The sequence below is a fragment of the Alternaria dauci genome, chromosome 2, assembly GCF_042100115.1.
Source record: "Alternaria dauci strain A2016 chromosome 2, whole genome shotgun sequence".
Taxonomy (NCBI): domain Eukaryota; kingdom Fungi; phylum Ascomycota; class Dothideomycetes; order Pleosporales; family Pleosporaceae; genus Alternaria; species Alternaria dauci.
In genome coordinates this window covers 3,958,980-3,981,470 of record NC_091273.1, presented here as the reverse complement: position 1 = coordinate 3,981,470, position 22,491 = coordinate 3,958,980, and the positions used below count along the sequence as shown (strand labels likewise).

General features: G+C 50.7%; 8 protein-coding genes across 8 annotated transcripts; 4 read left to right on the top strand and 4 right to left on the bottom strand.

The window, feature by feature from the left end:
• Positions 1-421: 421 nt before the first annotated feature.
• On the top strand, positions 422-2,059 carry ACET3X_003333 (uncharacterized protein; the record flags this gene model as incomplete). The annotated part of the gene is made up of 1 exon (XM_069448597.1): positions 422-2,059. One exon carries the CDS (start codon positions 422-424, stop codon positions 2,057-2,059), a length of 1,638 nt encoding a protein of 545 aa, XP_069309880.1.
• An 895-nt stretch (positions 2,060-2,954) lies between these two features.
• Positions 2,955-3,920, top strand: ACET3X_003332 (uncharacterized protein; the record flags this gene model as incomplete). The annotated part of the gene is made up of 1 exon (XM_069448596.1): positions 2,955-3,920. One exon carries the CDS (start codon positions 2,955-2,957, stop codon positions 3,918-3,920), a length of 966 nt encoding a protein of 321 aa, XP_069309879.1.
• An 86-nt stretch (positions 3,921-4,006) lies between these two features.
• Positions 4,007-5,541, bottom strand: ACET3X_003331 (uncharacterized protein; the record flags this gene model as incomplete). The annotated part of the gene is made up of 8 exons (XM_069448595.1): positions 5,389-5,541; positions 5,267-5,336; positions 5,181-5,213; positions 5,108-5,121; positions 5,024-5,045; positions 4,958-4,973; positions 4,523-4,908; positions 4,007-4,474 (listed from the first exon to the last, which is right to left on the bottom strand). Exons 1-8 carry the CDS (start codon positions 5,454-5,456, stop codon positions 4,007-4,009), a joined length of 1,077 nt encoding a protein of 358 aa, XP_069309878.1. The 5' UTR covers positions 5,457-5,541.
• Positions 5,542-8,148: 2,607 nt separating this feature from the next.
• ACET3X_003330 (uncharacterized protein) lies at positions 8,149-9,758 on the top strand. The gene is made up of 5 exons (XM_069448593.1): positions 8,149-8,719; positions 8,780-8,797; positions 8,850-8,930; positions 8,985-9,233; positions 9,291-9,758. The coding sequence occupies exons 1-5, from the start codon at positions 8,681-8,683 to the stop codon at positions 9,456-9,458; spliced, it is 555 nt and encodes a 184-aa protein (XP_069309877.1). The 5' UTR covers positions 8,149-8,680; the 3' UTR covers positions 9,459-9,758.
• A 1,675-nt stretch (positions 9,759-11,433) lies between these two features.
• On the bottom strand, positions 11,434-12,753 carry ACET3X_003329 (uncharacterized protein; the record flags this gene model as incomplete). Its single annotated transcript, XM_069448592.1, has 2 exons — positions 11,434-11,741; positions 11,868-12,753. 2 exons carry the CDS (start codon positions 12,751-12,753, stop codon positions 11,434-11,436), a joined length of 1,194 nt encoding a protein of 397 aa, XP_069309876.1.
• Positions 12,754-15,893: 3,140 nt separating this feature from the next.
• Positions 15,894-16,986, bottom strand: ACET3X_003328 (uncharacterized protein; the record flags this gene model as incomplete). The annotated part of the gene is made up of 2 exons (XM_069448591.1): positions 15,894-16,114; positions 16,179-16,986. The coding sequence occupies 2 exons, from the start codon at positions 16,984-16,986 to the stop codon at positions 15,894-15,896; spliced, it is 1,029 nt and encodes a 342-aa protein (XP_069309875.1).
• A 614-nt stretch (positions 16,987-17,600) lies between these two features.
• ACET3X_003327 (uncharacterized protein) lies at positions 17,601-18,464 on the bottom strand (the record flags this gene model as incomplete). Its single annotated transcript, XM_069448590.1, has 1 exon — positions 17,601-18,464. One exon carries the CDS (start codon positions 18,462-18,464, stop codon positions 17,601-17,603), a length of 864 nt encoding a protein of 287 aa, XP_069309874.1.
• Positions 18,465-18,827: 363 nt separating this feature from the next.
• Positions 18,828-20,777, top strand: ACET3X_003326 (uncharacterized protein; the record flags this gene model as incomplete). Its single annotated transcript, XM_069448589.1, has 2 exons — positions 18,828-18,924; positions 18,976-20,777. 2 exons carry the CDS (start codon positions 18,828-18,830, stop codon positions 20,775-20,777), a joined length of 1,899 nt encoding a protein of 632 aa, XP_069309873.1.
• Between the last annotated feature and the right edge of the window lie 1,714 nt (positions 20,778-22,491).

The following is a 22,491-nucleotide window of genomic DNA, read 5'->3' as shown; positions in this document are numbered from 1 at the left end:
TCACCTGTCTTCTTGACTAACGATGGGTGATGGTAGTGACGATTCGACGAGATTGCCATCGCATTATTCATCGCTGCGCTCGCTTGTCTTGGTAAGTGGGTTTACGTATAGCACATGGGCATGACTAAGTCTCCCTAGCCCTCGCCTTTGTCGAACATAGACACCCTCACCTGCACTCTCCTCTTCATTTCACAAGGGTCCGGCTTGTAAACTTCGCGCTCTATAATTTTCCCTGCATCTCTTCCCATCCATTTTTTCCTGCCGCAATAGCCTGTTCCAAAAATAAACGGAGCTGAGAGGCGTCTGCAAAGTCGACGCAATGAACAATTACATTAGCCCTTACACGAGCGAGCATAACACACCCAGCAGCCATCATGCCCGGACATGGTTCATCGCAGGTCGCTGTATACCAACTCCGCAAATGACTGTGCAGTCAGTCGACAGTTCTAGGAGCGTCCAAGGCATGTCTATTCGCAGGTACACACAAACCCAGAGCAACGACGCCATCACTCTACAGCACCAACAGCAAATGAGCGCACAATTTGCCCATCTGAATGCTGCATGCGGACAACAATGTAGGGTATTTTGTCCACAACAGCAGATGCTGATGCCACAGGAGTACCATCTACTGCAACCACCGCTGTATCCAGCACCACAGCAGTACCACCACCAGTGGTACCAGCCTGGACAACCTCCACAGCTGGTACCTCAGCAACCGCCAACGCCTCCATACTTTTCACCTCTTCTCCATACATCGAGCATTGCTACACCAGACATCCCCAGACAGCAATTTTCTGTCGACGGCATGGTCGACGACAACGGCAGGTATTGGACGAAGGAACAGATGCACGCATTGATGGAGTTCCAAGTGCAGCAGCAACAAGAGGAACGCAATGCCGCACTGATGTCGATGAATCGGACGCAGATGCAACTCCCATCACCTGCGTCTAGCGCAGATCTCCCGATGCCGTCTCCGACTAATAGTGAGCGACATGGACCTGTTTCATCCACTCAAACGAACCAGTCGTCTCCTCAAGGTGCGGGAAGAAAGCGGTCTCTTCCTGACGGCGATAGTGTTCTTGAAGCCGCTCGCAAACCCAAGGCACGCAATGTCAGACGACAGGTACTCAAACCCAGCACCTCCATACGCACTACCCAAAGCCACAGCACTGGTGGTATCGGCACGGTCCCTGTGCCAAAGGTCGCTACAGTCCAGCAGCTTCAGAGCTTGGATGCCACGCCCCACAAGAAACCTCGAGGCCGAGCACGGAAGGTTGACAAGAACAACGAGGCGCCAGCTGTACCAGCTCCGACTGCAAACTTTACCAAGACCCACTCGTCTAAGGTTGTCGATCTCACGCAGCCAGAGAAGATACAGCCAGCCACAAACTCTCCGCATCCCCAAGCCTTCAGGGCCATCAAGAGTCGAGCGGAGTTGAGCCTCAACAAACCTCCGATAAACCAGGGTTGGCTACAATCTCCTCGTAATAATGGTGCATCGATGGCACACCTCGAACGCGGTTCCAGCACATCCTCCCTTTTGCCCTCTGCAGACAATACAATGAGCACGACGCACGCAACAGCCTTCGGTCTACCTGCCAGCTCCGACATGCTACCGATTCGTAACGAGGTCGGAGACCCCAACTTTGACGTTTTCGCGGCATACACCATCGACGAAAAAGACATCTCCACCGAAGCGTCATCTCCAGCCAACGATAGTGGCGATGCAGATGCTAAGATACCCGCGAATACTCTCAAAGGTCTTGCGGAGCCAAGCCAGGGTCTCCATTCGTATCTGCGCAAAGACTGTCCGTGGACACGTTCGTTGGAAGAGATTCACATGGACCATTTACCCGGTGACTCCGATAAGAGTGAAGAATTTGCACTCTTCGAATGGGGAATGCAACAGCATGTCAAGAATCGCGAAAGCGGCGACAAGTGGGGTGCGGATTCCTACGGTGAGAGCACTTGGAATTATGATATCATTCAGGGTAGTCCTGAGAGCCTATGGAATGATGACCTTGAGCTGGGTGGCTTTGAAGGATTCTTGCAGCTCTAAAGTCATCTGGTATTTGTGGGCCTTTTTCGCTCTGTTTTAGGCGTCGAGACGATTGGGTTCGCCTTGATCGGCGGTTTTCTTTGGGGAATGCATGGTGAGGTTGCCATTGCGTTTGACGGAGTTTCAATTATTATCATCATGGGCATTTTTATTGGCGGTAGCGTCGGCGTTCACATGAGCGAAGGGTTCCGCATCATCATCATCATCATCTTTTACAATCAGACTTGCCTGAGGGCCTTGTCTAAAACAGGAAAACAGGTGTTCGGTAGAGGCAGGATACATGCAGTATTAGAATATTTTCATAATCTTTCTCTTGACTCGTAACGATTCCTCCTCATCACTTCCATTGACTGATACCACACCACCACGTACTTCCAGTTGTGATCTTCTCTGACCGGAGGATGGCGCAAAGATCGTCAACCGCGAATGTGGAGACGGACGGGCGCTAACTACGGAGACTACCTAGGTAGCCGAAGGGACGGATGACATCAATGACTTCCAGCCTGGCGTATACCAACTCCGACCTCCACATCGGCGACCGGACTTCCGTGCACATCTGATTTCTCTCAACGGAGATCATGGCGCTTGCATACGGCCTTACCCCCGATGCGCAACCACGCCGCATACCTGGGTTCACGAAACTACGCCGATTTTAGTATAGGAGCAGCCGCAATCCCAAAAGTAAGTACGCCATTCCATGTTTGCAGCAACGGACTTAGGACTTATGACCGAAGACCGGCCGTATGCCTCGAAACATTGGTCTTTCGCCTCACGGTTATATACGAGGACTGCACTACCAAGAATTCGAGGTCTTGGTAGCCAACGTCGCTTCTGGGCTTATGTTAGTTCAGCCGCAATTGGAGCAAAGTACTGTTTACCTCTTACATTCAGCAGTATGGCCTTGCTTTCTACCTTGAAAAACGTCGCTGTAGTTGGCGCGAGCGGCAATGTTGGTACCCACATCACATCAGCCCTCCTTGCGAAACCCCACTTCAACGTCACAGCCATCACACGTACAGAGTCCAAAGCTACCTTCCCACCTGGCGTCACAGTCGCACGTATTGACTACAACAGCCCAGACACCATAGTCAAGGCTTTGACAGGACAGGATGCACTTGTTATCACGATGAGCGTGTTTGCCAGTGGCGCACAGGAGCAACTCATTCGCGGGGCAGCTCGAGCCGGCGTACCATGGATTCTGCCAAACGAGTTCGGCATGTACAACACAGAAGAAATTCAAAATGAAACTATCGGACCAGGAAAAACCATCGCTCGCAAACTCATCGAGTCGCTCGGCGTTTCCTCTTGGATTGGCCTCACCTCAGGCTTCTGGTACGAGTACTCGCTCAGCGGCGGTTACTACGGCATCAACATTCCGAAGCGAGAGGTCACTTACATCGACGACGGCACGCAGCGACTAAACACTGCCACGTGGCCTCAGACTGGACTTGCCGTCGCAAATCTGTTGTCTTTGCCAGTATCTACATCTGGTGGGGAGAGACCCACTTTGGAGCAATATCGCAACCGCATGCTCTTCGTCTCTTCTTTCGCTCTAAACCAGCGCGAAATGTTTGAAGCTGTCAAGAAAGCGACAGGAACTACGGAGAAAGACTGGAAAATCACGTCCGAGCCAGCAAAGCAGCGCTTGGCCACCGCTAGGCAAAGGATGATGATGGGCGACCGTGGCTCCTTTGCAACGGCCTTGTACACGCGCTACTTCATCAATGATGCGGGTTTGTATGAGAAGAACCATGGCATGAATAACGACGAGCTAGGCCTTCCGAAAGAGGACTTGGATGAAGCTACGAAGCGGGCCGTGGACCTGGCATACACGGATTATCACAAGAACATGTACTCCTAGGTTGTATATCCCCTTCACATACATTCATATTAAAGCCATATTGTGGGCACTCGAATTGACTGGATTTGTATTATAATGGCGTTACATCAGTCAAATACAATGGCAGCCTTGACAACCTCTTGCTTCCTCACCGCGTCCAGACATTCCTCCCACTGCTCGATTCTATATGTCTTATTTGCGATGCCACCCAGCTTCAGTCTCCCAGCATTAACATACTCCAGCACATGCGGTATGTGACTCATGCTACAGAAACTAGCCAAAATCGTGATTTCATTCTCCCAGATACGAAATGGAGACCAGGAAATCTTTACACTCTCATCATAAACGCCGTACACTACGAGCTTCCCGCCCTTGCGTACGTACTCGATAGCCTTTTCGAGAACAGTCGGTGCGCCAGTAGCTTCTACGACGATGTCGAAACCATAAGGATTGTTGGTTTGGAGGGCGGCCATATCCGCGCTGGGGTTCTCATCGGATATAGTGATGTAGGAGTCCGCGATGCCGAGGTCGCGCGCAAGATCGAGCTTAGGTCCAGCTTTTGAAGCAATGGTCAACTGAATCACGTTAGCACTGGCTTGCGAATTTTACAAGGCTTCGTGTACATGAGCGGCGCCATTCATCTTGATCAACTGGGCTAGCAGTATACCAGTTGGCCCACAGCCGAAAAGCAATACCCTGCTTCCAACCTCCATCTGCATCCGCTCGATACCATGTGCAGCGCATGCAGCGGGTTCAATCAGAACGGCTTCCAAGTCGGGAAGATCACCGATGGGAAACACCATTTTCGCGGGGTATTTACAGTACTCGGCCATGCCGCCGGGAGCGTTACCTCCATATCCGATGATGTTCTCGCAGAGCTGGGTTTTCCTGCGAATACAGTGGAAGCAGCTGAGGCATGGTTGTAAAGCGTCAGCTGCTACTCGGTCGCCGACGGCAACGTTCTTGACGTTTTTGCCGATAGCGGCGACGGTGCCTGCTGCCTCATGGCCTGTGACAGTGAGCAATGGAATCGAGAAGCTACATGTCATCCATCGTACCCGGTATTAACGGCCACTTCAGTTACATTAGCGTAGGCCGATATATGCTTGTACGGAGTATCTCACCTTAGCTAGGAACTCGCCTTTACTGCAGAAGAGGAGACAAAACGTCAGTGGATATGTTGCTTACGTCTTGAGTCGTAGTCTTACTGATAGTGCAAATCCTTCGAGTTTGTCAGCCCGATGTTCTTGTAGTCTTTCGCATGCTTTTCTCTCCACTTACCGTTCCGCATACGCCACAGGCCGAGATTTTGACCTTTCGCTGGTCAGTTTACTAGGCTTGGTTTGGTGGCAGTTGGCGTCTTGTACAAGGACATCGTCGTCACCAATGGTAGGAACGTCGATTGTTTCAACTGCAAACTTTTCGGGTCCTGAGTATCTGGATGTTCTTAGCAACTTCCTCATCATGTTTCATATTGAGCATTCCTTACTGTAGTGCTCTCATCTTTGCAGGCACATCATGGCGTTGTCGTTTTCTTGGTACTGCATGACCATTCATGATGAGAATGAGTATGAATATCAATCTTTTTGGTCACCTGAAAGAGCATTGTGGGCAGTCATTACTTATAAGCACAATGAACTGGTCACTACGTTAGTCTCGACACGAGCGCTGGCTCAGACGCGTGTGTGTAATGGGATGCGGGGTTCGGCAAACCTGCCTTGTTAGCCGCAGCATCCGGACTACTCTTTTGGGAAAAGGTTCCTATGCTATATGCTGTACTTGCCGGGCTCCAAGCGGTCGACCTCAACACAACGTAGGTACTTACACTAGCTGAATCTCGGCGTATTGATAGAAAGACGCCCACCCTTCGAACAAACGGTATGTGGAGAAAACAAAGATCAATTGGGTAGTACTGAGTGGGGCGCCAGCTAGATAGGTACCTGTGATTGGACTCATCATTGCTACTCCGCTTGAAAGTACCTATCATAATGCTTTGACATGAAATAACCACCGGATAATGTCCGCTCCGTTGGCCATTGGGTTCCTAACTTCCCGCCGACTTATCAAAAGTGCTCGCACCTGAACGTAGACGAGTTTATCTTGGTCACCAGATACAGTGCGCTGAGTAGTCTATCAAGATTAAAGCTCGTTGTGGCCGATATCGCATCCGTATCCATGAGCGGGCCTTTCATTAGGTAACCGTGACTGTAGTCAGTCGCGCAAGTATTGGCACAGCTGTGTTGAATTCAGTGTATAGCTGAATAGCGCGCAGACGTGCATGGGCATCTAACCTGTAGAACAGAAATAAGAGTTGGCCATATTAACTTTCTATGTATGAATGAGAGTCCTCTGCTTTGTGTAGGAGGACGAAAGTGAGGAAGTACATTAGTGAAGGAAACACATGATAGGATGCCTGGCCAACACTTTACACCGTTGTAGAATGATCTCACCATTGGGTACTGTGAAGTGACGCTAAATGCCATCGCCGCCCTTAAAAATCTTTGGCGGCCGAAGCAGCTTTCTCTAGTATTACCAACAACCCAGCAAGCTTCGTGAACCTCAGCGCCGGTCTATGTTCTGCCTTCCTCGAGCTATTGACTGATAACCTCCAGGTTGAGGAGGCATGCTTATTGGCATGAAGCTTGTCTTTGCCTTCGTTTTAGCTGTGTTACGCCCTCACACACGTACCAATGCTCAACAACCACCTGCAAATGATGAGTGGTGGCACTCGGTCTGTCGTGGCTCGCGACTCAACCAGGCCATGGTATGGCCTCCACCATACGCAAACGACTTCTTGAACCCCATCGACAGTCCATGGGACGGTGTAATGCACCAAGAGCTCGCGCAATGGGGCTATACAGAATCGGAAAGATCTCAGTTGTGCGACTATGGCACGTTCTGGGGTCTTGGTAGAGCATTTGAAAGCCTTGGTATCGATCCACGATCAAACTTCAATCATGGGCCTAACAGATGCTTCCGTGTCAGCCATGGGGATGCAACAAGGAAGCGACCTGACGGTCGGCTGCTGCCACTGGCCGAGCAAACCTACATATCCCCCGATGGAGGGTTGCGAAGGGTAAGTCTGCTCCCTTTTCCTTTTTCTCCGTATTACTGATGTTTTTGCATAGGTGACAGGCGCCTTCTCTGACATCGGCGTTAACCCTGATGCGGGCATAGTATTTTTCATGAGTAGAAGAAGTGTAGTCGAATCAGCGAAGACTCTTTGGCGACAAGATCCGCCGTCGTGGACGGATCTTCCTGCTTTACGGAGTAGTTCTGACTTTGCGTGGGCATTCTGGAACCGAGTACCGCACTTCACCCCGATAAAAGCATTCTGGAGCGTGAGCGTCAACAACCGCCAGACGCTGAACATCCTAAACCTCGTCTTTAAGACGTATAAGCCGCCACTAGGGCGGCAAAAAGTGAACCGTATTCAAGACTGGCCTGGAACCGATTTTGAGATAGCTTCTACTGAAGCACTCGCGATCTTGGGCAAGTTTGGTCCTTTCAATATAGCGACAGACCTTTATGCTTCCAGGGGTATTAACAAAACGAAGTCCGCTGACAACCACAGGTTCCCCTATTGGTATAGCCGCTGGCTTCTTCCTTGCACATCATAAACGACAATTGGGAGGCAACAAGATGATCTTCAAGATCAAAGTCTTCAAAGCAGTCCAGCCCGTCACGAATGACGACTTCCCGACCATAATCTTTTGGGTGCAAGACGCCCGCAACATTTATGGCGATGTCAACGGAGCGCAATCGGCGAATGTCTCGGGTGTGGCAGGGATCGGTCATATACGGGGATTTGGGGAGCCGAAGGTGCTGAAGAGGAGCGCGGATGGGAAAAGTGTGGTTCGAGAACATGTTGTTCGTGTGGAGCTGTAGACGTGAGTTAAGACGGAGCAAAAGTTTGAGATGATACAGGTGCGAGGAAAGGAGATAAGGGAGCGGGAGAAGACATCGAGGAAGACTCTGTTAGATTGTTACTCGCGCGAGTAGCCTTGTATACAAAGAAGTATGCAATGCGACCTGAAAAGTGTGGTACGTTCGAAGTCCGAGACGCGTTTTCGCCAGATGAGGTGCCGTTCGGAGGGTCGAGTTGGAGCTTCTGTCGCGCGACGTCGCGTCCGCAGCTCGGCTTACCTGCCCCAAAAAGACACCATCGGCTGACTAATTGGCCACTTCGCTCGACGCTAGGCCGGGCGACCCGTCCCGCGTCCGCCATTCCCGAGCCATCTCAATGCACCGGACACTTCGTCTACGCCAGCCGTTACATTGTACGGCCCACCCTATACTGTTGTCCTGTTTTCCTTTGCACTAATGGCGTCTTTGAGCTCTATGGCCCAGAGTCAGCGTCGCAAGCTTTGACAAGCATAGAACGCCACCAATGAATGCGATCTCGGAACAGCGCCACATGTTTAACCACCTTCCATTGTCGACTATACATCCATTACCTGATTGGAGGCAATGCTGCCCTCGTCAAGCGAGCCATTTGAATCTGCTTACAAACTGTCTACATTAGCATCTTACGATGAATCAGCACACGCAGGTCATGCTTACATGCAACCTCTACCGCATACACAACGCGCGAATGTACCATGTAACTGCTGGTCGTTGTTGGCGAGTTCCTTGAACGGTATCATGACGCGATTTAGGCGTTCAAAGAGAGACGAGCTTCGACATATAGATTAAAGTCGTTAACCAATTTTGTTCAGTCTGTTGTACGAGTCTTAGAGTGGGTATTTCGTACGGTGTGTCGTACATGCACAAACAACACGATGCTGTTCAACACACTTATTCCGGCGCTATCATTCACGGTATGTATCGGCACGGTGCCCCTGTCATTTTCGAAGTCGTACTCACGCATTGTCATACAGGCCATCGTGAAATTGCCAGCACGTCTAAGTCCACTGGGAGGACTCGAGGCGCCATAGTAACGCTGCGTAGATTGTTCTCGGACCCATAGCGACTGGTTCAACACAAATGTACGCAGATGTTGTTACCGGCACCTTAACGTCCGAACCCAGTGTCAGTGTCACGATTCCTCTTTCAACATAGGCATGGATCTAACTTGTAAGGAAGTTTGAGCCATCAGTCAAAGCCACAGTGATTCGCGGGGGCGACTGGATCTCTACAGATCCACCAAGTCTGAACTCCAATGATACTGTGCTGAGACTCCATGTCGATGCGCTTGTTAAGATTGATGGGAATGCGGAAGCCGATGAGTATATCCGGATGCGATGTACAGGCGCAGAGATTGCAACACCACAAGTCGCTGCTATTGTAGCTGGTGACCGCAATGCCTCGTCCGTCAAGTTTGGCGACTTCCAGGTACGTCGTATTAAATTGCCGATACTGTCTTGATCCAAGTCGCTCAAGCAGGACTAGGCAACATCATCTTGGACCTTTGAAACAGCGAGTGCGAAGTACTGGGAGTTACAGAACGCAGTATTCGTGGGCAGCACCAGTCTACGTGTTGGAGAAGAGGAAGGTACATTCGTTGTGGGCTTCAAAATTGCCAAAGTGCTGAGTGCGAAGACTAATGTCAGTATATGAGCCGATGGCCCCCCACAGAATGTACTCCGAATAATGGCCAGTGAATTGTAAAATGACCGGAGCATTTCGCAACAGCACGCCCCTTTTCTGTCAGGTGCACTCGAGCAGACTCAAGCACGACCAATGTTTCTTCAATTGGTTGCGCAGCTGTCGAACCAAGGTTGCAACGCTTTCACAATCTGACTTGACTGCTGTAGATTCCTTATTCTTCTACCGTAAAACACTCGTTTCCATAATCCTTCCTCAACCTCTTGTACACTATCATCAACCTCATTTCCGCAAACATGAAGGCATTTAAACTCTTTTCCATTGCCCCTATAATAGCACTTGTTACAGGTAGGCACTCTGTGTCATCTCCCAAGTCCCCTCCTGTGGACATCTCATCACTCAATACTGCCAATCAAACCCCCTATCTACCCAACAACAAAATCACAAGCGATGCAGAACCCGACCAAATCGTTCACACCTCTGCAATCGACGATGCCGCCTGGAACAAATGTGTATGTCGAGGTCAAAAACTCCTTCTTGCAATGACCCGGGACGCCAGCCAAGGCACACGCTACATCGACCCCCTGTTCTCACCCTGGGACGGCGACCTGAAAAAAGAGATGGTGCAATGGGGATGGGACGATTGGCTAGAAGAGGAAGGCTGGTGTCGCTTCATTGAGAATGGACTGTCGCCGGCATTAGAATCTCTGGGCATCAATGGTGAGCATGTCAGTGACGGGGGTGACAACCAATGTTGGGTCGCGAACCATTTCGACGGCCCAGGTGTGATTTTTGATCCGGAAAACCCCGATGACGTTGATGATGAGGGTCATATGGGCGTGGCTTATGACAAGCAGTATTATAATGGCCCGAGCGGGCAAACAAAGAGGGTAAGTTTAGTGATCATGCGCAGCTAATTAGCAAACTAAACTACATATCATGGTAACCCAAGAAGCCCATCAACTGACGCTACCTCTAGTGCACAGGCGGCAGTTACGCCTTCGGCGTCAACGCACCCGCCGGTGTCCTATACTTCATCTCACGCAATAGCCCCCTGGTAGTCGCAAAGGCATTATGGAAAAAAACGCCGCAACCGTCTGAACTTCCCGATCTCAGGGCGAGCTCCGACCTAGCGTGGGGTTTATGGAATAAGATAATGTGGCCTGACCACTCCCTTGGCAGTATCCGCAAGATATTCAGTCTCTTTATAACCAACGATGAGACGAATAATATTCTAGAAAGAGCACTTGGTATAGGATCGGACGATGATATGAAGAAGTGGCCTGGGGTAGACTTTGTCTCGACTTCGGAAGAGGGGTTGGCTATTCTTGGTAAGTTCCTACCTTTGTTGTGAGCTGCATCAGTCATACTGATGGAAACCTTTCGATAGGATCCGCCAACGGGCGGGCAGTGGGATACTTCCTTGCTCAGCACAAGCATCAGTTGGGCGGAGACAAATACGTCTCCAAGATAACTGTCTTCGAGTCAGACAACGGAGATAGTTCGCATGCGACCATTCTCTTTTGGGTCGGAGATGTGCCTTCGCCACCGCCAGAGCTGCCAGAGCCTGGCACACCGATTGAGCATGATCCCATGGATACGTCACCACCTGGAGTATTGCGGTCGAAAGTTGTGAGAAGGAGGGATCATGGAAGGAACATTGTAAGAGAACATGTGGTTCGGGTAGGACCATGATAGATATAGAGTGGCGGAGGTTGAGCTGACTTCGCTGCCATACCTACTGTTTCGCATGGAACAATATGGGGAAGCTTTTGAAGATTCCATCAAATAATTTGGTCTAGGATATCTAGTTTCATCTCTGAAATGCAATGCAGTACAGTGCATGAAGCGTCGTCTGATTAGATTATGGAGCTGGCAAGATCTTGTAGCCCTTCTACACTTAGATCTAAGGCTACAGGTTTACGAACGCGGTTCCGAGCGAGCCCATCGCCTTTGTACCTGTCTTGACTATTACTTCACTGCCCCGTTAAAGATTTGCCCAGACCTTATGACTCCTAGCAATGTTCTTCCCGTCTTCGGATCGCTCTACCACTAGCCCTCCACCCACAAGATCGCGTTTACCGAGCGCCAAACTGGTTCCCCCGCCCATGACCTCGTCTGGGGGTTCCGGTGCTGGAAAAGGTGCCGGTTTGATAACGAAACACAACCACGGCCAGACGCCGCCCGGCAACATTGGGTGCGCTGGTGCGCCCTGGAAGACGTGTATACTGGAAACAAATCTGTTGTGGCCGATCTGAGGTTTGTGTTGCCCTAAAAGGTAGCCCACTGCTATACCTAGAATGTGGGTATACGAAGTCAGTACATATCTCAAATGCAATTCGTACAAGGATACTTGCCATTTGGAGATCCTAGATCCAACTTGTCAGTACTGTGCAGTATCAATGTGGGTGCGTGATTTACCTAACAAAGCCCAATATTCAGAGGATTCTCCAGCTACGAACTCAGTCCCTGGCCAAGTTTTGAGTGATTCACCATCCAGAGCCCTCAAGACGATCTGCTGAGTTTCTCTGTTGACAACTTGGTGAGAGAATATGTAGTTGATATTACCCAAGTTGCCAGGGCTCATCGTCTCCCACAGGCCCCAGGCTATATCTGAACTCGACCTCAGCGCCGGTAGCTCGTTCTTTGCAACATTATCAACTTTCCACAGATTTTTGGCCGCAGATTCCGGTGACTTGCGGTTGATGAGATGGATGACACCATCCCGCGCGTTGATGCCTATGGTGTAATACGCGTTTGTAACCCTGTAGCTAACTCCGTCAACGGTATAACGTTGTTGTTCTCTGGGCGGCATCTGGCCATTTGGTAACAGATGGACTGCAGGGCCTTCCCGGTGGACGTAAGAGAAACACTTGTTTGGTCCGCCATACTGTGCACTTCCTGCACCGATTCCCAGGGCCTTGAGGGCAGCTTCGAACATCGGCTTCATAGTGAAGTCGCACAAGTCTTGTATATCATCGTTTGCGCTGTTATCCCTGTAACCCCAGGTCTTGAGTTCGTTTTCGAGGGTACCAGTCCATGGGCTGTTCAGTGGAGTGACGAATCTGGCGGCGTGGACAGGATCGAGCGTATCTAGTAGTTGGAGCTTCTGGCCGCGGCAGCCACAAGTCTGCCATAAGAAGTCGTCAGCTGGGCCAAGAGGTGGCGCTCTTTTGACTATGCTACGACTATCTTCAACATTGGAGCAAGAGACATCGGGTTGCGTTTCGCTTGGACAAAGCAATGAAATCTCGCCTACAACCAGGCCAAAGAGTGCGTTGAGACATGTAATTGAAATGGTTCGCATGTTAGGGGCCGGGATTTGGTCGTGGAAGTTGCGCCGTGAGATCGTGTATGGAGGAGGTGAGAGAGTGTGAGAAAGTTGCCAAATTTGGTCATGCAGCGACCCACAAATGCTGTTCAAGCGAGAAGAGCTCCATGCTCTCGCCGTTTGTACTCAGAGTGAAAGCGCATGGATAACGCTAGAAGCTTTGCTATAGCAAAGAAGACAGTCAAGGTCACGAGCTTTCACGGACCGAGAGCAATGTGAGGTCGGCTTGAGGTCCCAAAAACATGACAAAACGACTTTTAAACTAGCATTTCCCTCATGACTTAGCTACACGATAGAACAAAGACGTCCAAGGGTACATTATACGCGGAGAACCGCGCAACAGTCGCTCGATTACAATTTTATCCAAATTTTGTGATTCCTCACAAGATTCTTTCCATCATCGCTTCTCTTCGTCACTCCATTTCCATACATGTCGATGAAATCCTCCATACGAGAAGCAATAGGCGGTACCAAAACCTCTATCGGATCGTTCGGTACAGGTGGCGGTGGGGAAGGTGCCCAGCCAACAATGAAGATCATGTTAGATAGCCACGAAGTCTCTCGCGCACGGTAGATTCGGATGGCTTTGACGTAGAGATTGCCGCCAATCTGCGCCTTGTGCTGAGCAAGGAAGTATCCTACACCTCGACCATTGGGAGTTCCTGAACAGAAATGCATCGTTAGTACTATCCAGAGCTTGACGTATGAAAGACACCGATTTAGCGACATCAGAAGCGAGTAATAAGAACATACCCAACAAAGCTAAGTAATCTTCGGACGTAACGTCGACAAGCATACCCGGCCAAACTGGCACGACCGTCATCGTCCTGCGTTCCAGCACCCTATCGATGACCTTTTCTGTTTCGCTATTTGTAATGAGCAAAGACGCGAAGAAAGCAATCTTCCCCAGTGTATCAGTTGTTCGCTTCCAAAAAGCCCATGCTATGTCGGAGCTCGCACGAAGAGCCGGTAACTCATCAAGCGGAACAGGATCTTCCTCTTGTAGTCCCCATGTTTCGCGCGCTTCTTGCTCGGGAGAGCTGCGGGAAACGAAAAGTATGTAACCGGATTCATGATTCATAATCATGGTCGAATGTGCGCCCGTGACCTAGATGAGAAGAAATCGTCAGTAGGATGTGCAGGGACGTCAGTAGCATTGCTTGCTATGTCCTTACTCGGTATCTCCTACCATTGACAGTATAGTGCTGATCTGAAACGGGTGGCAGGTTTCCGTATGGATCTCTTTCAACAATGTCGCTATCGGCATGATACACCGAGTAACAGTAGTTAGGTCCTCCATAAAGCGATATCTGTGTGGATATTCCCATTGAATCTAGCAGTGGTTGAATCGCTCCGAATGTGAAATCATCGGGGCTTTTTGTTCCTTCTTTATAACCCCACATGGCAAGCTCGTGCCTCATTTCGCCATCCCAAGGAGATGCTAAGGGACTGATGAACCGCTCGGCTTCTGGTGGGTTTTGAGTAGTTGCCAACATCAACTTCGCCCCTCGACACTTAGAATTATACCAGAGCTCATCGTCAGCGGGACGGAGGGCGGGAGATGGTGAGTCGTCAGATGGTGAGTCGTCGCTGTCGCCTCTTGCGCTCAGGGTAAGGTTTCGGTACTCGAGATTTTCGAGGTCGACATTGGTGAGATTGTGCGAAGGCTCAGTCGCGCCGAGAGAGATGAGACCCGCAAATAGAATAATACGCGTGAGCCTCATACTGGTGGGTTGAAACGTTGTTGATGGAACTTGGCGTGAAGGTGCAAAGATGAAATCAGCTTTGGTCTTTGCTAGAGGACCGAGCTAGACTAGATTAGCGACTGGGGGTCAGCGTGGCAGAATGCGGTGATTACAAGAGTTCATAGGAAGGAGCCACTCCGTTCATTGCGGGATTTGCGATCTGCATTGGAGGTGAGAGAACATCATATCCAGTCGCCCGGGTGCCTGAGAAAGCGCGCTAGGACCACTCTGGTGTCTACCAGGCCTCAACAGACGTTGCTACGTCATTTCATACACGTATTCGCATCGAGACTTTGTCCAAATCTTGTGTAACCTAACCGGATTCCTCCTATTCACGATGCTCCTTGCTGCCTTGTCTGTTCCATCGGATAACCAGGAGTGTCATCGAACCTGACATTAGTAGCGCGTGCTTTTCGTCGCAGAGGAGAGGAGCAGGTCCATGAAAAGATAGCCGCCATCCTGTTGTGTTTGAATATTCAATACAGAACTGTCACCGTCGGGTTGCCGTTCCCGCTGCAGAAGGAAGTGGTCGGCCTCGAAGTCGTTGCACGGACTTGAAAGACACGGCGTAGGCAATGTCCTGAGACAGTGATTCAAATGGAGCTTTAGGCGAAAGAGTAGAGGAAGATGTCTCAACAAGCGCCAAAGTAGATTCAGTTTCGGCTCCGATTTCGTCCTCGGTAATGAAATCCGTTCCAAGCCACTTTTAGGGCTTAGTCTCTGCTATGCTTGTAAAGTCGTTAGTATGATGATCCCCTCAACCTCAGTACTAAAGATCTCTGAGGTCATGATCATTTCAGTCTCCTATCATCGAGACTGGCCTGCGACATGATACCGAATCAATAGGACCAGACATGTCTGACCTTGTGCATCTTCTCATCCACCTCGCAATGCTGCTTCGATACCTCAGGAATCTTCCCATCCTTGTCTGGAATGATCGTTGATCCATCGCTATGCTTCGACTCGAATCAATGGTTCGGCCCGTTCATTAGTGCGAAACACGGATCTGCATCTGATGTGGCCTTACAAAATTACAATATTTGTCGGTCTGTGCGTGCTGACCGTCACCGTCGAGACACGCCCGTGTTATCGGTCCGAGTTGAGTGTAATACTACTTGCCACAGCTAACGAGGCCGGCAAGACAGCAATGGAAAAGGAACTTCATAATGAACAACGAGTCCGAGTCGTGGGGTTGGAAGAAAACGAAGAAGCCGGATCGAATCCAGGCGTATTTGCTAAACCCCAACAGCCTGTAAGCGTGGGGACAGGGCGGGTGCCATCATGCGATACGATGAACAAGGCTGTCTTTCCCGCAACTAAGTGAATGCAAAGATCCATCCAGAATATCAACCTAGCACGACACTTATGGCCTTATACACCCCACTTCTTCCTCAAGGCCTCAACCTGTGTCGCATTGACGCCCAGAACGCTCCCGTGCCTCAAGTTCTGAGGCCAAGCACTCCGGTCACTCGCTGTCCATTTGCCACTCTTCACATCAGTACTTTCGTAAGGTCTGTATCCGTCTGCTCCGTAGTAGTCAAGCAATAGATGCGCCTTGCCAGCAACTTGATTGTCCCAGTAAGGCGCAGGACCTATAGTTGGGTATACGAGGTCAGTGTTTGTCTCATCACCAACTTCTATAGAGACATGACTAACCTTCAACACCGGAAGCGATGATAGCATTGGCACCTGCAGGCCTAGACCAGGTACCAAACAGTCCGTTGGTAGAGATTTCAGTAAAAACAGTCTTTGCACTTTCATCCTTCAGAAAGCGCGCGTATGCATTGTTTCCTAGGTCGAGGAACTCCTGATCGATGATATTGGTGGGTGATCGGTTGATATAGTCCTGGGGCGCACTGAAGGTCTTGAAGTCTTTGGTGTACGCGTAACGGATCCGGATGGACGAAGGTGCACCGGTATGTTGCGGGTCGGAAGTAGGGTAGAACTTGCTAGCCCAGTGAACAAAGTACTGGCCTTTGGCTTGGTCCCAGATGGCACTGGGTGCCCACACCATACCAGCTGTGGAATCTTCAACGGTCACAAGGCGCTCGTTGGTCCATGTTACAAGATCGGTAGACTCCCAAACGAAGATTCCGCGAGAGCCCGTACGTTGGGATGCATCCCACGTTGTCTTGCCAATGTCAAGGTCTGTGCCAATGATGTACCACTTTTTGCCAGCTTCCGCTGCTCCGCCAGATATGATAGCTGGATCACGAACGCCTTGAGTACCTTTTGTAGGAATTATAACAGGTTGACCCTTATTCATGGGAACCATGGAGTTCGCATTGTTGCCATTAGAAAGGTAAAAGTAGACAGAAGGTTTGTCACCGAGGAAGAAGACGCCAAGGTAGTTTGTGAGGGACGGATCGGCACGTGGCGCTATGCCGTATCTTGCGAAGTCGAGAGTCTGAGATGGAAGAGCAAGGATGCTAGGAAGCAGGGTGCACAAAGCGAGAAGACGCATCGTGAGCGAAGTTCAGTAATTCCGGAGGTGACGAGTGGAAGAAAGGCTGCAGTGACAATTTATAGAGCTCTCAGGACATGTGCTCATATAGCCCTGCTACGCGGTCCGTCCAAGGTACCATGTCCCGAGGATTCCGCAACGGCTTTCCCTCCCAAGGGGGCAAGGCATCCAGGTCTCGGTGGTATCAGAAGCATCAAGTCAGGGAACCGGACACATTTGCGGGGAAAATTCGTCATTACTTCAACAAATCCAAGTTTAGCAAGCGGGTGTGGGGTTAGAGTAGAGTTGTATACGAAGGTTGTGGCATTTCTCCGGCGCTACCGGTTTCCAAGGCGCTATTTGGACCAGCCTCGGCAGTTCGGACAAATGCAGTGCAATAATAACGTTGCGACTGACTATAACAATAAGCTCGTGAAACTTTCTTCGTTGGTTACTGAAACAACTAACCATGCTCTGGGGTACCTAAGATCCTAGCGGCCTTCCGCATGATCATCAGTATTACAAGGATTGCGCATGAATGTGATTGGAAAAAGCGTAGTGCAGCACGGTGTTGTGGTTTGTGTGCCTCGCTTTGTTGTTGCGGGAATATTTGAGACAGTCTTTCCCGAAGTGGCTCAATCATCATCGCTGTCGTAGCCAGCAACAAGCATGGTGGATAATTTTGAGGGTGGCGCAGCAGGTTTGGTCTGAGGCGCAGGAGCCGATGCAGGTGTCTTCTTTTTAATCCCTAGTGCAGCGCTGAAGTCTTTCTTCTCCTTTGGTTTCTTGGTAAAGGTTGTGGCCACAGGTACCTCGATAGGCGCGTCGAACATGTCTTCATCGATTGTTTCCTCGCCGATGTCAGGCATGCTCCGGTTTGCGAATGCTTGTCGTGCCGCCTCTGCATCCTCTTCCTCTTGCTTCTTCCGTCGCTCGTCGGCCGCATCGGGCGGGACATCGGTTTTTGTGCCTTCGCGTTCTGCCTTCTCCAGTCTTGCGTTTCTGGAGCGGATCTCGTCTAGAGCATCTGCAATGGCCATCTCTGTCTTCGCATCGTGGACTTTTGATTCGAGTTCCTTCATCGCATCGCGCTCCGCTTCCTCTCTCTCGATGCGATCCAAGCGCTCTTCTTCGGTCTCCTCGTTTAGCTTGGCCTCCCTCCATGGCTCAAAGTTCCTCTTTGCGCCACGCTCGCATTCGTAGTCCATGTTTTTGGGGTCGGTCTTGAAGGTGATCTCGCCAGAGCATCGCGTGCACCGAATGTAGAAGCGAAATATGGCAATGTTGTAGTACTTTTCATCCGTCGTCTCTTTGCGCGCGTTGAACTTGCGTCCTTTGTAGATGAACTCGCCGCAGTGAGTGCACTTCATGGAGAATGGGGCCATGAGGCGCACAGTCATCAGCTTGGGGCCGGCATTCTTAGGACCGCGTTGACGCGTGATCTTCGAGGGGTCGAAGTCTGGCGGGTAGTACTTGGTGAGCACTTTTCGTTCAGACATGGCGGCGGATTACGCGAAATCGACGTGGATCGGGGTTCGGGACGATAGTTTTACAACACAGAGGCGTTCTGCGTTGGACGGGCGAATGTGTCGCGTGATGCGGTCGTGGTGTAGTAGTGGGTGTTGGGTGTCGGAGATTCCGTATGGGGTGAAGGCAGCCTTGGAGGAGCGGAACTTTTGGCTGACTAAGGCGGCCCGCTGCGGCAGGAACCCCGCAAACATGTGCTCTCGCGTCAGACAGGCGCGACCCTGGCACCAACACCGCGCCGCCGCCAACTGCAGCCTCGACCAGAGACACGTTATTCTTTTGGGGAAATCTGCCGTCCTGCCCAGACATAGTCTGTCCGATGCAATAGCAAAACCATGGAGAAGTATCTTCGTGAGTGGCGCCAAGAAGCCCTCAATCGCTGCCAATACGACACGGCCATCTTCGTCGCAGACAAACTGCTGGCCCTGACAGGTATGAAGACCGCACGTATGCATCTGCGCACATGCTGACGGGATAGTGCAGACGACGACCAAGATGCATTCTGGCTAGCCCAGGTACACTTCACCACCGGCAACTACAACAGGACGCAGTCACTCCTGGCACGCGGAAACCTCATCGAACGCACTCCCCAGTGTCGATACCTCGCCGCGCACTGCTCCCTCAAGCTGGGCAAACTGGAAGACGCCCTGAACATACTGGGCGACAAGAACCCGACTCATCTCATCTCCGCGCCAGGCAACACGCGTACCAAACTGCGGCATGTCGATGTCAACACACGGGCAGGCGCACGACAGAACAAGAACGGCTCGCGCAACGAGCGCCTGCCGACGAGCGAGGAGCGCGATCGGGAAGATGTTAACAACATCAAGTCGGAAGCAGGCATGTGCTACCTGAGAGGCGTGTGCTATGCGAAGCAGAATTCCTTCGATCGGGCCAAGGAGTGCTACAAGACAGCCGTGCAGATTGATGTGCAATGCTTCGAAGCCTTTGATGCACTCATGTCCAACTCGCTCATGGCCCCCGAGGAGGAGTGGAAGTTCTTGGAATCGCTCAACTTCGACACCATCAACGTCACAAACAACCCTTCGCTCTCGCAAGAGGCGGCTTCGTTCACAAAGACGCTCTACACCACACGATTGTCCAAGTACACCAGACCGGAGGAGTTTGCCAACGCGACCGAGACACTCACGACTCACTACAGTCTTGGCGAGAATCCAGACATCGTCCTCTCCAAAGCCGACCTGATGTTCACCCTCTGCCGCTTCCGCGACACCCTCGCCCTCACATCGGCCGTCCTCGCCAACGACAAGTACAATTTCAACATCATGCCTATACACATAGCATCCTTACATGAGCTCGGGGAAAAGAACACTCTGTTCCTGCTTGCGCACGAGCTCGCGGACACGAATCCCTCAGAACCATGCGCATGGTTCGCTGTTGGTACCTACTATCTCGCCATCGGTCGCATAGCCGAAGCACGCCGCTACTTCTCCAAGTCCTCAATGATGGACCCACACTTTGGCCCTGCGTGGATAGGTTTCGCGCATACCTTTGCCGCAGAAGGAGAGCATGATCAAGCCATCTCCGCCTACTCTACCGCCGCACGCCTCTTCCAGGGCTCGCATCTCCCACAGCTTTTCCTCGGTATGCAGAACCTTCAGTTGAACAATCTCAGCCTGTCACGAGAATACTTGAAGACATCATATGATCTGTGCGAGAACGATCCCTGCCTTCTTAACGAGATGGGCGTTGTCTACTTCCACGAAGGGCAGCTTCTAGACGCTATACAATTCTTTCGCCGCGCACTAGCCTTCTCAGAACAAAATGAAGCAGATCCAGATGCCTGGATACCCACACGGATAAACCTTGCGCACGCACTTCGAAAATGCGACCAGTTCACCGAAGCACTTGCGACATTCGACGAGGTACTTCGCCATGGCATGAAGGATCCTAGTGTCTTCACAGCGAAATCACTAGTGCTTCTCAATCTCAATCGAACCTGGGATGCCATCGTTACCTTGCACGAAGCCCTCGCTGTCGCGCCCCAGGACCCCATGGCTACCGATCTCCTCAATCGCGCGCTGGAAATCAACGAGTCAGAGAGCAGGCTCCTTGAATCCGGGCACACAGATATGGCCGAGGGTGCGGAAGAAGACGAAGAGATTGAAGAGCTCGAACGAAAGATGAATGGCAAGCTGCGCGAGATTGAACAGAACCGCGTTGCGGGCAGGCGAGGTCGTAGGAGACGGCATGCACAAGGGGTAGCAGATGAAGATCTTAGTGCTTTTGGCGAGAGTATGGTGGTCGACTCGGATGAAGGCTAGTGTTTGCTGGCTTCTTTCTGGATATACAGGCAACAGCCATGGATTTGTACATGTTTCATAGGCACAAAGGTTACTACGCAGCTGGAGTATCATAATCGGGCGTCAGATAGGCTTTGGATCATGGCATAGCGTGGAGTGAGCGGAGTCTGTAAACGTCTTTTCTTGCATAGCCGATACCATATCATAGGCGTTTGGTCTTCAACTGCACTTTATACTTTTAATTCCAGAATGACTCATCAAATATGTATGCCCTCTCGTCCCGATACTGTTCTCGTGCTGAGACAAAGAAATCTCTCTCAAATGTGCTCATAAACAGATTGTCGTACTCATATTGACTACGAGCAGGTTGACGGTTCTCCCTCAACTTATTCTTAGATGATTAGACCTGTTTGCTCCATTCCCTTAGTCTTCAATGTCACTGCACGATTGTTTTGGTGGGTGTAGCTGTGTTTCTGCTTGTACCATTCCACCACCTCGGCAGTAATTCTCTCGTCTTGATCGCGTTGTGCCAGTGCCAAGCGACGGCTGGGAGAGGCTTTGATTTCAATTGGTCACCCTCTTGTGGTCACCATGCGCTGCTCATAGCGAATGTCAGACATGGTACCGGATCTGGCTGCGGTCAACAATTGAACACACGTAGACTACAGACATGTAGGGATTGACATGCATACTTGAACGATAAGAAGCGTAGATCAAGTCGATCCTCCAGAGGGTGCTTGCTTCCCACCCTTGACGTAACCCCAACTCTACATCTCTGCCTCAATTTCTTTTCTTGTAGATTTTCTTATAGTTTCTCTTATAGCTTTTCTTTCAATCTTCCTGATCTTTCCCTTCTTCTTCAATAGAGCATCATAGTCGGTGTGTATTCGACCTACATGCGCAATGACAGCAAGGAAGACTCTGCGCGGCAATGGCGGTAATCTCGTCCGGTGGCCTCTCCCAGATTGCTTCTTGAAGCCGTGTCTCAGTACCTTTTCCTTGGCCGCTGCAGGTATCTTCGGAAACTGAACATCCAATTCAGCACCTATTTTGGCCATTCGAGTAGCATCGCGTTGCGCCGTTTTAGCGCGGCGGGCAGCCAACGTTTGTTTTGCCTGTGCGTGAACCTCGTGTAGGATACTCAAAGGGACACGAATCCCAATCCTCCATTTCTTCTTATCTATAACAACGTACAATTTTCGGCCTTGTTCATGAGTAAGCTTGCGGCAGTGAAGCGTTTTGTACCGGTCGCCTTTCGGAAGATAGCCATAATTCTTTGGCATTCATTCTTCTGATTTGACCTCAATGTCATTACGCACGGTTGCGTCGTGAGCCAGATACGTGTGTGACTTGCTGGCGCCTGGGTCGTCATACAATGCAAACCTCTTTCTATTGCCCAGTCTGGGTCGGCAGGACCATGCAAAAGCAGTGCGAAGAAAGGGGTTGTTAAGGTTAAGCATTGTTGATATGGAAGCGCGTCGAGACGCGTCGACGCGTAGATCGACAAGGGGCCTGCGTCATCGACAGCAGGCGCTAGGCTGGAACGGGCGCACACATGTGACAGCGTGCCCAGCTGTTTAACCATACGTCTTACTACGCTCTGATATCCGAAACTTAATGTTTTCCTCTATCTCAATCCTATCGTGCAGATATACTCCTGTCTCAATTGCTGCACGCCAATACGTTGTTGGAGATGATGATTGTTCCTCTCCCAGGACTTCGGATCAATCGGCAC

What these genes read in the sequence shown, in the direction of transcription:
- ACET3X_003330 (XM_069448593.1), top strand. Translation starts at nt 8,681, where the DNA reads ATGCTGTTCAACACACTTATTCCGGCGCTATCATTCACG. An exon ending in CCTTAACGTCCGAACCCAGT is followed by an intron (nt 8,931 to 8,984) that starts GTCAGTGTCACG and finishes CTTGTAAGGAAG; the next exon opens with TTTGAGCCATCAGTCAAAGC. An exon ending in TCAAGTTTGGCGACTTCCAG is followed by an intron (nt 9,234 to 9,290) that starts GTACGTCGTATT and finishes AAGCAGGACTAG; the next exon opens with GCAACATCATCTTGGACCTT.